General features: G+C 35.3%; 2 protein-coding genes across 2 annotated transcripts; one reads left to right on the top strand and one right to left on the bottom strand.

Annotated features, from left to right (window-relative positions):
* Positions 1-1,354: 1,354 nt before the first annotated feature.
* LOC145160945 (glycosyltransferase BC10-like) lies at positions 1,355-3,002 on the top strand. The gene is made up of 2 exons (XM_079080332.1): positions 1,355-2,589; positions 2,765-3,002. The coding sequence occupies exon 1, from the start codon at positions 1,520-1,522 to the stop codon at positions 2,573-2,575; it is 1,056 nt and encodes a 351-aa protein (XP_078936458.1). The 5' UTR covers positions 1,355-1,519; the 3' UTR covers positions 2,576-2,589; positions 2,765-3,002.
* An 8,462-nt stretch (positions 3,003-11,464) lies between these two features.
* LOC145158457 (uncharacterized) lies at positions 11,465-12,499 on the bottom strand. The gene is made up of 2 exons (XM_079077351.1): positions 11,914-12,499; positions 11,465-11,844 (listed from the first exon to the last, which is right to left on the bottom strand). Exons 1-2 carry the CDS (start codon positions 12,497-12,499, stop codon positions 11,465-11,467), a joined length of 966 nt encoding a protein of 321 aa, XP_078933477.1.
* Between the last annotated feature and the right edge of the window lie 389 nt (positions 12,500-12,888).

Below are 12,888 nucleotides of genomic sequence, written 5' to 3'. Positions count from 1 at the left end.
GACCACATTCTAGATCTAAACCATACACTCATGATTCATGTCAATTGTTATTGTATCAAGCATATTATTCAACAAACCATGTTGCGTAAAAAAAAACTTATGTTGCTGTCATAAATTTGAAGAATATGCATTTTGTCAAAAACTTAAGTCATTACTAGAAAACCAATTGCACCTTATACTTATGTTGTTAAAAAACCAATTACACTCATGATTTTCCTATATGAAAAACAATTATGGTGTTTGGGTAGTTTTTGAAAAACAAAAATTTTACTCTAATTTTTGGAATGTTACACATCTTATTTTTTATTGTTTAAATAAATAAATAAGTATTATATTTTAAAAAATGAAAGAAAAATAAAAAAATAAATATCATAAGGGTATTAAAGTCATTTCAGTTTACTGAAGGATCAAATCCATAATAAAACTAGCTTAAAAAGACCAAAAAAACCAAAAAAAATCGAAGTTTGGAATTAAAAAAAAACGTACACGGGACCATTTTTGCAATTTTTCTATATTGTAGGTACATGATTTAGAGCATTTTCAACCCACTCCCATTCTCCATTATTTTCCCTATTTCTTCACCCATTCCTCTCCAACCCTACCCAATTTATTCACCCATTTTTGGGGAAATGAATAGTATAACACCATATTTTGTGTTATACTATTCATTTCCTCCATTTTGGGGATGAACTTTGAGTTGCGGTTTTAGTCTCTCGTTATATATATTTATACATTTTTGATTTTTTATATACTAATTATTATTTAAATGTGATATTTAATACTTATAATATTATGTTATATATTAAATTATATTAATTAATTATAAATATAAAGTTTATTTTTTGTTTATCAAATTCATATTAAAATTTAAATATATATTGAAATTTTAAAACATAATAACGTATTTTACAAAAGCTTATAATTACGTATTATAAATATAATCTTATTTATTTAATACTATTGTAATGAAAAAAATATAGATTATATATATGTTAAAACCAAATTAATAGAAGGGGCGTGTTTGACAATTTATATAAGATAGAAGAATGAAATATACTTTTTGAGGTAAAAAATGGATTAGAGTTGGTGATGAACATTATTTATCTTATTTTTTACTTTATTTTTTTAGAAAAAAATGAAAATGGATTGGAGATGGTCTTAACGTTAAACGTTAAGAAAGCATACAAAAGAATTTTGAAGCATTAGCAACAATTACATAATATCCCATTCAAAGTTTTAAACACGTAGATTGTCTATCTTTATCTTATTTTGTTAAGGGGGCCCTTTTGTTAAATACTTAATAAATTGGAGTTTTTTACTATTTTCAGTCAACAAACCCACAATAAAAAGAATCCCACTGAACGATACCTACTTCACTTCCATCGGTTCATGCTCACCCGAGTCCCCCCTCCACCCACAGTCGACTCCCTTTCTGCAATTCTCACTGTTTTCCATCTTCTTCTCCGCTTTACCAGCAATTTTCAGTTGAAATAAACATAAACACTGACAGATTTGAGATATGTTAAACGCCCCCTTCGTACTCTCCTTCACTCTGCTACTTACAGCACCGCTTTTGTTTCTCTTCTCCCCTCGAAGCCTCCCTCCCAAACGCCTCCTGATTTCTCTCCCCAACAAGATAGACGATGCTTCACTTTTCCGGCGAGCAATCCTCTCTTCAGTCCAACCTCGTCAACATGTCTCCCGCCTTGGAACCACCAACGCAAAACCCAAAATCGCCTTCCTATTTCTCACCAATACCGATCTTCACTTTGCCCCTCTCTGGGAAAAGTTCTTTGATGCTCGTAAATATAGGCAACGAGATCTGTATAATATTTACGTCCATGCTTACCCAAAATCGAACGTCAAATCTCCCGGCGGTGTATTCGAAAACCGCTTCATCGCTGCTAAAAAAACGCAGAGATCCTCTCCAACACTCATTTCCGCCGCTCGCCGCCTCCTCGCCACCGCCATACTCGACGACCCTTTAAATTCCTACTTTGCCCTCGTTTCCCAAACGTGCATCCCTTTACATTCCTTTCGTTACATGTACCAAACGCTCTTCCAACGACCCACCGAGTCGACCCGGGTTTCGACTCGACTTAGCTTCATTGAAGTGTTATCGGAGGAACCCCAACTGTGGGACCGATACATCGCTAGAGGCGAAAACGTCATGCTGCCGGAGATCCCTTTTGACAAATTCAGGGTTGGATCGCAGTTCTTCATTTTGACTCGGGCTCACTCGTTGATGGTGGTCAAGGACCGGAAGTTATGGAAGAAATTCCGGTTGCCATGTTTAAACGTCGATACTTGTTACCCGGAGGAGCATTACTTTCCGACACTTCTGTCAATGCAGGATCCAAAACGAGTTAGTAAGCACACACTCACTCGAATAAATTGGACCGGCAGCGTGGATGGGCACCCACATACGTATCACCCACCGGATGTATCTCCGGAGCTCATCCAGACACTAAGGGTTTCAAATTCGACATTCTCATACTTCTTTGCACGTAAGTTCTCCCCGGATTGCTTGCCGGCGTTGATGGAGATGGCAGACGGCGTCATTTTCCGGGACTGATACCGGCTAAAGAGGTATGCCATTTCGGATAAACACTATTTTTTCGGTGGGAAATTAAAGTGGACCCACAACGCGTGGCCTTTATGTGTCACGTGGGACCATGCGCCTGATATATATCCCTTACACCTATTGAAATTTAAATAATTATTCAATATCTTTTATTCAATTTAGTTTTTTATTGATTTGCAGGTTTGTGAATGTGATATTGGAAATTGGAAAGCAGGAAGGCGTCATTTTCTGGATAAAAGGAATGGATATTTCAATAAGGGCCCAAACGGGCCCAATTATAACCGAAAGCAAAGAAAAGCCCAAACTCGACCTCAATTGTGTATAATACTAATAGAATGAGTTTGTGGTTTTTAAGTATTATTGTTACTAACGTTTATGTAATATTTACTTTTGAAAATAGGATGAGTTACTTGGTAAATGGTTTTTCTACTTGAAATATATATCATATCATAATCTCCATTGCTATGTTCATTTTCTATCCGGAAGAGTTAGGACACGCTTAAACAGTTTTTTTTTTTTTTTTTTTTTTTTTTTAGTTATATATTTGATTTGATCTGTTAAATTTGAAACACAATAAAAATAAAGATTAATACTAATTTTATTATTAATAACAATTATGGTTTAAAGCTTAAAATCTTGTTGCAAAACTAAAATTGAAGGATACGTTTTACACTTGTCAAGATCTAACACTAGTGAGGACAATAAGTGAGAAGCAAGTCTACGTACCTTGGATGCACATCATCACCGAAGTGTGGTTGTTCTAAGGCTAAAAAGAATGGTATTGTGATTCTTACGCTTTCAGGGCTGTCACATCATCCAAATATTCATTTTACCACATGTCTACTAGCTTTGGGGATGGTATTCACTAGTGAAGAACCAATCAAGAAGAGAGAGAGAGAGAGAGAGAAAGAAAAAGAAGAGAGAGATAGACATAAATGAATTGGTGAACGTCTATACAGACAGCCACCACTCCAAGACAACCGTTAGGTCTTGGGGTGGTGTTCACTAGTGAACATCTTGTCCACGTAGGATCCATATAGATTCTTACGCATGAAAATGCTTCCATACCCCAAGGCTTAAGTGTGGGCTGTTTCGGTTCATCTAAAGGAGCGGTTCCAAGTTTTTGACACGTGTCAACTAAACCCGCCTTTAGCTCACAATGCTCCTTACTTTAGTTATGATTTTTGTTTGATCTTCCGCTCAATAGTAAGCTGATCTCTTATCTTTAGGAAACCATCTTTAATTGGTTGGGTTTTTGGTAAAAGTTGAACCAAACCATTAAGGGGGTTGAGGTGTTGTAGTATTAAGTTGTACCATTAACATTGTTGAATGATTTAGAGACATGAATGATTCAATACTACTTGGTAAGGTTTTTAAATAGAAAAAAAAAATATTTTAACCTTCTAACAAAGACAAAAACATTTATTAGAGCTCAACAAAACATTTCAATGTCATTTCAAAATCAAAAGATTTTAAATGAATATTGATAGAACACTTTTCAGCAAAAGATTTCATATGAACATATTTCAACACCATTTCAAATAAGAATATTTATTAGATTTCAAATTTCAGCAACATTTCAAACATATTTCAAGTATCATATTTCAACAACATTTTAAACACATTTATCAAACACTTTTCAACAATAGATTCAGATGAACATTCATCAAACATAATTTAACAAAACATTTATTGGAAAGAAGAACATACCGATTCAAGACCGGTCACGAAAAAGACCTATCATTTGCTATATTGATGCGAGACCGTCTAAAAAACCACCAAAAGTGTAAGTTTATGTAAATATAATTTTTCAAATTTTAGTATATCATTTTTAGCGTATAATTTTATTAAATCTCATTTTGGTGTTAATCACACACTTGTTAGCGGAAAAACTCTAAAGCGAAACAAACCTCAAAACTGAACCGAAAAACACGTATGCAAAGACCGCAAGAATGATGCGAAAAAAAACCGGGCAGATCTGAGATCAGTCCAAGACCACCGATGTGCATCTATAATACCATCTATAAAAATCCATTATTTATGCTATATGGGCAAACTAATTCACGAGTGGGCTTGAGCCCACACAACTTTTTCCATATTTATCAGTCATATAGACAATACTATTGTCTCCTCCTTCAACGTTCCCTCAATGAATCTCTCCCTTAGACAGCCAATAAATCGTTTTTATCATTCGTGAAGGTCATCATCTTCAGCCCTTTGCCTTCTATAAAAACCCTGGAACGAAAATTTGCTAAAAAGCTCACACACACACCAAATTTTTGACCTTCCAAAAAAAAGTTCACGAGCATACAAATTTCCGGCTTAATTTACCAACTTTTTTGTTTGTCTAGAAAAAACAAGATTTTTTTGTTAAGAATAATAACATTACGAATTCACGGGCTGTGAAACAATTTTAGTGATTCTTTTACGATATAAGATGAAAATTAATCACCTGAATATATTTAAGAGAAAATGACAAAAATAGTCAATTATCTTAATCACTTTGCGGAAAATAGCCAAAAAAAAATCGAAATTGCAAAAATGGCCACGAAAATCGCAGATGGGAATGGTCCATCTGCGATTTGCACATTCCATCTGCGAATGTACAAGTGGCTAAAGCACAAGTGTGCTTTAGCCACTTGTACATTCGCATGTGGATTGAATTTTTTTTCTGTATATATAGGGCATTTCAGGCTTAAATCGCAGATGGACACAGTCCATCTGCGATTTTCTCTGTATTCCATCTGCGATTTTACGTTTTTTTTATTAATTTTTTTTTAATTTGACTATGAAATCAATTGGTTTGACTACGAAATAATGTTAATATATATAAACTTTTGTAGAAAATTATCAGTTTAGTTGTTATTTGTTTAGGAAATTTCTCTAAAATCTCTCTAAAAAAATGATTGAATATTTGGTTTGTCTTGTAACCGGTGGGAGATGACAAGTTATTGAAACAAATCTGGAATACGTATGTCCACAGGGAGGTATTTCTGAATTCGCTTTGATATTTTCTGAGTATATTAGTTATAGTGATTTTGTATCTTTGGTGAGAAGCAAAATTGGTTTGTTAGACAAATATAGAATTAGTCTTCGTTTTCATCATCCTGAATTGAATTATTATATAGCTATAGTTGAAGACATGGATGTTAGAATGTTGATAAATGAAATCAAATGTAGTGGAGGAAGGGCTGTCAAAGTGTTTGTGGTGGTTGATGAAGGAGATGAGGTTAATGAGGCTGGTCACAGTGGAAATCAGCCGGTTGGTAATTTATGCAGCTATAAAGGGAGCAACGATCCGATAGGTACTTTCAATACTCCTAGTGTACCTCAGTTTCACAGTGTTGCTGAAAATGTTAATGTTAGTTATTCACCTATTAACTATGTGGATCCTGAGAATTACAAGTATGTTGGTGATGATGATGTTGGTACATATCTTAATGATGTGGGTGGTCGTTGTGATGATGTTGCCGAACAAGAAGTTAAAGTTATGAATAGGCGTGTAGTAGATAAAAGTAAAAAGAAAAAAAAAATCGAGTCAAAAAAATGAAAAAAAACATGTTTACGGGGATTATGTTGATGTTGCTGATGCACGTTTAGATATAACCGACTTACAAAGCAATTCAGATAGAGATGAGTTGGGTGTTGAAGTTAAAGCTAAGTTTCCCGATAACCTTTTTTACGGTATGCCCCCTGTACCAGCATGCCCAGTTGATATTAATGAAGATATCCCAACACAGATGGTAGACATGAATCTTCAAATGATTGAATGTGAGAGTATATTTAAGAACAAAGAACTTTTAAAGCGGTGTATTGGTAAAAAATGTCTTCGAGAAGGTTTTCAGACGAGGACAAGTAGATCCACCAAATCAAGGTATGAAGCTGTGTGTGTTTCGAAAAATTGTTCTTGGTTACTAAGAGCAAAAGCAATTAAAAACTCTGATGGACTTTTCCAAGTGAATAAATTTGTTGATGTACACACATGTTCTTCAACAATTTTGCAACCTAATCATCGACAAGCAAACAAATATGTTTTGGGTGAATATCTTGCTGATGTTTTGGCTGAAGATTATAGTAGAGTTTATCGGGGAAAAGATATTATTAATGATATGAATGCTCAATTGAATATCAATATCTCATACCATCGGGCATGGCGTGCGAAGCAATATGCACTATTGTTGTTAAGGAGTACGAAAGAGGATTCTTTTACCAAACTTCCGGCTTATTGTCACAATTTGGTCAAACATAATCTGGGTACGGTGACACTTATTAAAACAGATGGTGATGATCGCTTTGAGTTTTTGTACGTCGCACTTGGTTGCTCGGTTAGTATTATAATATTTTATTAATTTTTTCATTTTTATTTTGGTGTATTTGAATAGATATACAATGTATTGTAGGTACGCGCTTTTGTCAAATTTTGTAAACCGACCCTAGTAGTAGATGGAGCCCACCTAAAGGGCGAGTTCAAAGGTACCTTGTTACTTGCAGTTACTAAGGACGGACAAAACCAAATATTACCGGTTGCATATGGTATATGCAAAAATGAGTGTACCGATTCTTGGACATGGTTTTTTCAAAAACTACGTGATTGCATAGGAAATATGCAGAAGCTTACAATTATATCTGATAGGTCTCCATCTATAGCAACATCCGTTGCCAACATTTTTCCTCACGCTCATCATGGAATATGTGGTGTCCATTTGTATTTCAACATAGTATCTAGATTCGGGAAGAGTAACACAGTTAAAGGAATTTTTTGGGAGGCTTATAGGGCGTACACAGTTGATGCTTTTGACGCTGCCATGGATGTTATGAAAAAGACAAAAGAACCAGTATGGGAGTACTTAAAAAGTATAAATCCAGAAACTTGGTCAAGGGCACATTTTAAAAGGAACCGATACAATCTTATGTCGTCCAACAGTGCGGAGTCTATAAATGCATTATCTAGACACGCACGTAAGGTGCCGATACTTATGTTGATCGATTTTTTTCGTGCAACAATGCAACAATGGTGGTTTCAAAGACGTAACTTTGCAGGTATTAAGTTAATTTTTAATATTAATGTTTTATTAATTTAATGTTATTGATCTTAACTTCTTCATTTTGCCTGTTTTTTTAGCGGAAGCAACAACAATACTTACCCCTTGGGCCGATGAAATTGTAAAAGAAAACAAAAAAACTTTTACTAAGTGGGATGTTCGCATGATCTCAAATACGAAATGCGAGGTCAAAAAGGGGGCACAAAACGTGATTGTTGATTTCCAACATATGACATGTACATGTAGGCATTGACAACTTGATGGGATACCTTGTGGTCATGTCATAAGATGTTTAACAGTGAACAATTACCAAGACTGCTCGAGGTATGCATTAAATGCTCACTTTACCGAAACACTGAGGAAAACTTATGAGGGATCAATAAACCCTTTGCCAAAGCCATCCGAATGGGATATCCCCGATGATTTGATGATTGTTAAGCCACCTATAACGGATAAACGTTAGCCAGGCAGGCCAAGAAACACAGACCGCATTCCATCCCAAGGCGAGGGTCCAATTAGAAAAGAGTGTTCTACATGTGGTCAACTATGACACACGAGAAACAATTGTACTGGAAAGGCGTCCGGTAGTGGAGCACGTCGCACAATTTCTACTGTAGAAATGGCATTTAATATTGGTGGTTCAGCGAGTTGCTCACAAACCTATGACGCTGATTTTGATATAAAACAACCTTGAAATGAAGAGTTGTTAACTTATTATGTATTGTAATTTTTTTATTAAATCTTACAAGACATTGCTATGCTTTCATATTTTAGTTTAGTTTGTAGATTATAACAATTAATGAAGCTTTTATATTATAAAATTTAGTTTGCAGATTATAACAATTACAAGATGTTATTTAAAAAAAAAACAACAAACGATCCTTTTGCAACCTAATCTGTATCATGATAATATTACAACAATTTTGTAACTAATTTTTAAACTCAGGGAATTGCAATGGGTACTTCTCTTTCTCCATTGTTATATAGGCATCCCTAATTCTCATTTTGTCTTCCAAACGATCATTTTGCACCATAATGTGTATCAACTGCTCGTCCTTCTCAGCAAGCCATTTTTCAGTCGTTTTAATTGCCTTCTTAGTCTTTTTTATCCATTCTTCATGCTCTTTGATTTTGTTTTTATTGAGGTCTATCCATTCTTGAGCTTGTTTGCATTCCAATGCAATATCATTACCACGTTGAGTGAGAAGTCGGGATGACTCTTTGTCCTCTTCTTGTTGTTCTTCAGCCTTCTTCAATTCTTCAAACTTTTCATCTGACATATATGGCCCGGCCGAAGAGGGTGTAAAAAAAGGGTCGACTGAATCACAGTAGTAACAATCTACTTCGTTGCATGAGCAAACTTCGAATTTGTGTGAGGAACTCATAATAAAGTCGACATTATAATAAACTGGTGGTATAAGTTGTATGTATACATACTAGTGTAAATGCTACCATTTCGTAGTCAGAGTTCTAATTCATAGTCCAACTTTGAAATGACTAGACATTAATGACAAGTCACTGCAGTAACCTGCAAATCGTAGTCAAACTTTTAAGTGACAAGACATAAATGACTGTTTGACATGATAAGTCACTGCAGAAAGCTGCAAATCGTAGTCCAAATGCAACCATTTCGTAGTCAAAGTTGTAATTCATAGTCCTGTATTTATTAATATAAATAGATGTTTAAGATCTAAAAACCAAACACCCAAATCACCTAAACGAAACGAACTCCCATATTTAGAAATGTCGTCGAATGCAGCAAGTTCTTCGAATGAAGTACCTGGTTCCAATTCTGAAAGGCCATGGACGACAAACGAGGTGTTGGTTCTTACACGATGCTGGCTAAGTGTTAAGGATGGTGTATCGTTACTTGCTCCCCCACATTGCCTAGTAGGTGATGAATGGACTCGCATAACAGCTTTGTTCAACCATGAGATGGGAGAAGGACAACAACGAGAACAATCAGATGTTGTTACTAAATGGATGGATGCAAAGGAAGAAGTGACATGGTTCAATCGAGCGTGTAATTATGCGAAAAGTACCAAACTTCGTTGTCGGGACGAAGAAGAGTTCTTGGAAGTTGTTACAGATTTTTACATCTGTGAGCGTGACGGCAGAGACTTCGAATATGAGGAAGTTTGGAAGGTTGTAAAAAATAATCAGTATTTCATGTAGACCGCTCTAATTTCCGTTAATAATAACCCATGGACTTGTTTTTTATTTTAATGCTTTGTTTGTAGCATGTCGTTGTTTTTCGTGTAATTGTTCTAATGTTTGTAATGGTTCATGGAATTCTTGTTAGTAATGTATTCTAATGTATTGTGAAAACTAATGGAATGGACATTTATTAATTAAAATTAAACATAGAAGATGCATCGAATACATACGTAATACATGAAAATAACCTAATACTCACCTAATAAACTGAAATAGATTTTAAATAAACGGGATATATTTCAAAATATTCCAAGGGGCTTCAAACTGGAATTCCAACTCGTCACTTAATGACTTGTATTCCTCCTTAGCAGCTTCTAAGATGACCTCCTCAGTAGCAATTAAACGGGTGTCGTCAATTTTGGTATAAACATCGTTGAATAATAGAACTTCGGTTTTCATTTCATACCATCTTGCTAAGATGTCTAGTTCGTCACGATCGTTTCTTGTAGTCATTCGGTTTTCAGCGTTGAAAATATTGGTTAAACGACTCCAAAACATTGGATCGTTCAACTTGCTGGTCTCGTACACATGAATATAAGCACATGTAAGAACCAAGAACTCGTCATTGCTCCATGGTATAGAACTTATTTTGATTGAAACAAAGAGAGTAAAATCTCAAAAATAATATATGAACAGCTGTAACATTGTTTAGTAAACTATTTATTTAACTTAATGTCAATTTATAGTAGTTTATACACAATATCGCAGTCCAATCTTCTAATATGTTTGCAATTCATAGTCAAACTTAACTGACGAACGCAGTGTACTAAGTGAGAACACAACAGAGCACTGTTCGAGTTGACAAGTCATTCCGTCGAATGACAACACAATACACTGCTACTTGAGTTGACAAGCCATTGCACCGGGAAAATAAGGAGTCGCTATAAATAGTTGTTAATATCCATTTTAATTGTATCGTATTACTTCTCCGCTTGCAATTATGGACTCACCTGTACCACATATATGGAGGAACGAAGAGGAGGTCGCTTTGGTTCAAGCTTGGATTGTAATTGTAGAGGAGGATTTTCCACCGGGTCCCCCACAAGTTCGCGCTGGATCATTTTGGTCTCGTGTCTGTCATTTGTTTCACCATTTAATCGGGAGTACTCAATATCGAAGAAGAAGAGATGTCAAAGCGAAGTTTCTGGATTTGAAAATAAAGGTGAAACAATTTCAACGTATTTATAACGAGTTGGATAATGAACATGCAAATACGGATGAAGACATTCTGCGACAGGTGCCTTTGGAACTATACCGTTTTGAATATGATGGTAGCGAGTTTACCCACGCAGATGCATGGAATCTTTTAAAGAATATCCCTCATTTTTAATATGCATGTTGGTTAAGTTAATTGGTTTTCGTTAGTTAAGTTACTTGTTGTTGTACGTGTGTTTTGTGACTATTTAATAAATGTCCCTTACTTTTAATGTATGTTGTTTCCTCAATCGCAATTAAAAAAGAATTAACAAAACAGGTACATAAATAACTAATACATAATACGGCATAAAATGCAAACGGGGTACATGAATAAGTAATACATAATACGACATAAAATGCAAACGGGGTACATGAATAACTAATACATAATACGACATAAAATACAAACGGGGTACATGAATAACTACTTCATTGAGGGAGGTAACAGGACCACCGTTTCATTTGGTGTTTTCCAGAGCGCATGTGATGGTATAGAATTCACCAACTCAGATCCATATGCAAGTCGATACACGAAAGCAGTGAACTTGTAATCAACCATTTCGTGAATGGCTTCAGACGTACGGGTTCTTAGACATGCTATAGCGTGGCCACATGGTATACCGCTTTTTTGCCATTTCCCACAACTACATACCCTTCGTTCAAGTTGTACTTTGCTGGTGGCAAAATTGTCATCGACTTCAAATGTATCCCCATACAAACGTCTTGCCATCCAATTATAAGACTTGTTGACACGTTTTTGAACCTTACTCTCAACATAAGGGGTCAACCCACCAGACAACCTCCCTGGAAAATTTGATAATTTTAGAAAAATAATAACACAAGAAAAAAACTAAATATAACAATCTCCCTTACCCGCCACTTCAGCCCATTCACCATACTTTGATTGTATCGACGTATTGATTATCTCAATTATCGTTGTTATAGGAAACTCACGTGTGGATATAAATTGCAACATTTCAGGGACATCAATCGATTTAACATTGTAACGTGCTTTTGGGAAAAATGCTCGTGTCCATTTTGAAATTGCTATATCGTCAAGCCAGTAAATTGGACTCCTAAGCAAGGTGCAGAAAGGTGGTTTCCTACATGCACTTTGCAACCTTTCCTGACACAAGTAAAAATCATGAACACTATATGCATTGCATGACTTCCAAAACAACGATTCGACTTCCGTATCGTTATGTCCGACAGACTCACTTATTTTTCGAGCTATATCTTTAGGACAATATCCATGATATGAATCCGGGTAGGCACTCTGAACACCAAAGTCTATTTTATCACATAGGTTGCTTATGAAACCAACCTCCGTATCCTCACCTAAACACTCTTTTAACCTCATCATGAACCATCTCCATGATTCTTCACACTCTAAGGTTCCCAAACCAATTGCTAAGAGTAGGGGTTCATGATTTCCATCCAAAGCCACTGCGAAGTACATTGTTGTCAGATAGCTCCCAAGAAGGGGTAAATAACCCACATATATCAACGGTATCATGCACCTAAGGAAGGTACGAATCTGTTGGATTAGTGTCTAAGTCCATAACTATAATTGGTATATTCTTGACCCGACCCAGCATGGTCCATTTGGGTTGCATGGCATCATGCATTAGGATAGACTAAAATGAGAGAAATAACACTTAAGGTTTATTAATATATTATAAGTTCTAATATATTAATAAGATTATTTAATTAGTATTGATCAAGAATTAATCTAGAATTAATTAAGTGATCAAAAGAAGACTAATTAAATACATGGGTTGATTGTGTAAATCATCCATACTTATATAGTGGGCTAATGCTCCATGGATTATCAAGTTGGGCTAAAAC

The sequence above is a fragment of the Lactuca virosa genome, chromosome 2 (assembly GCF_052849685.1).
Source record: "Lactuca virosa cultivar CGN04683 chromosome 2, Lactuca_virosa_CGN04683_v6, whole genome shotgun sequence".
In the NCBI taxonomy this organism is placed as follows: domain Eukaryota; kingdom Viridiplantae; phylum Streptophyta; class Magnoliopsida; order Asterales; family Asteraceae; genus Lactuca; species Lactuca virosa.
This window is presented reverse-complemented; position numbering and strand designations above follow the sequence as displayed.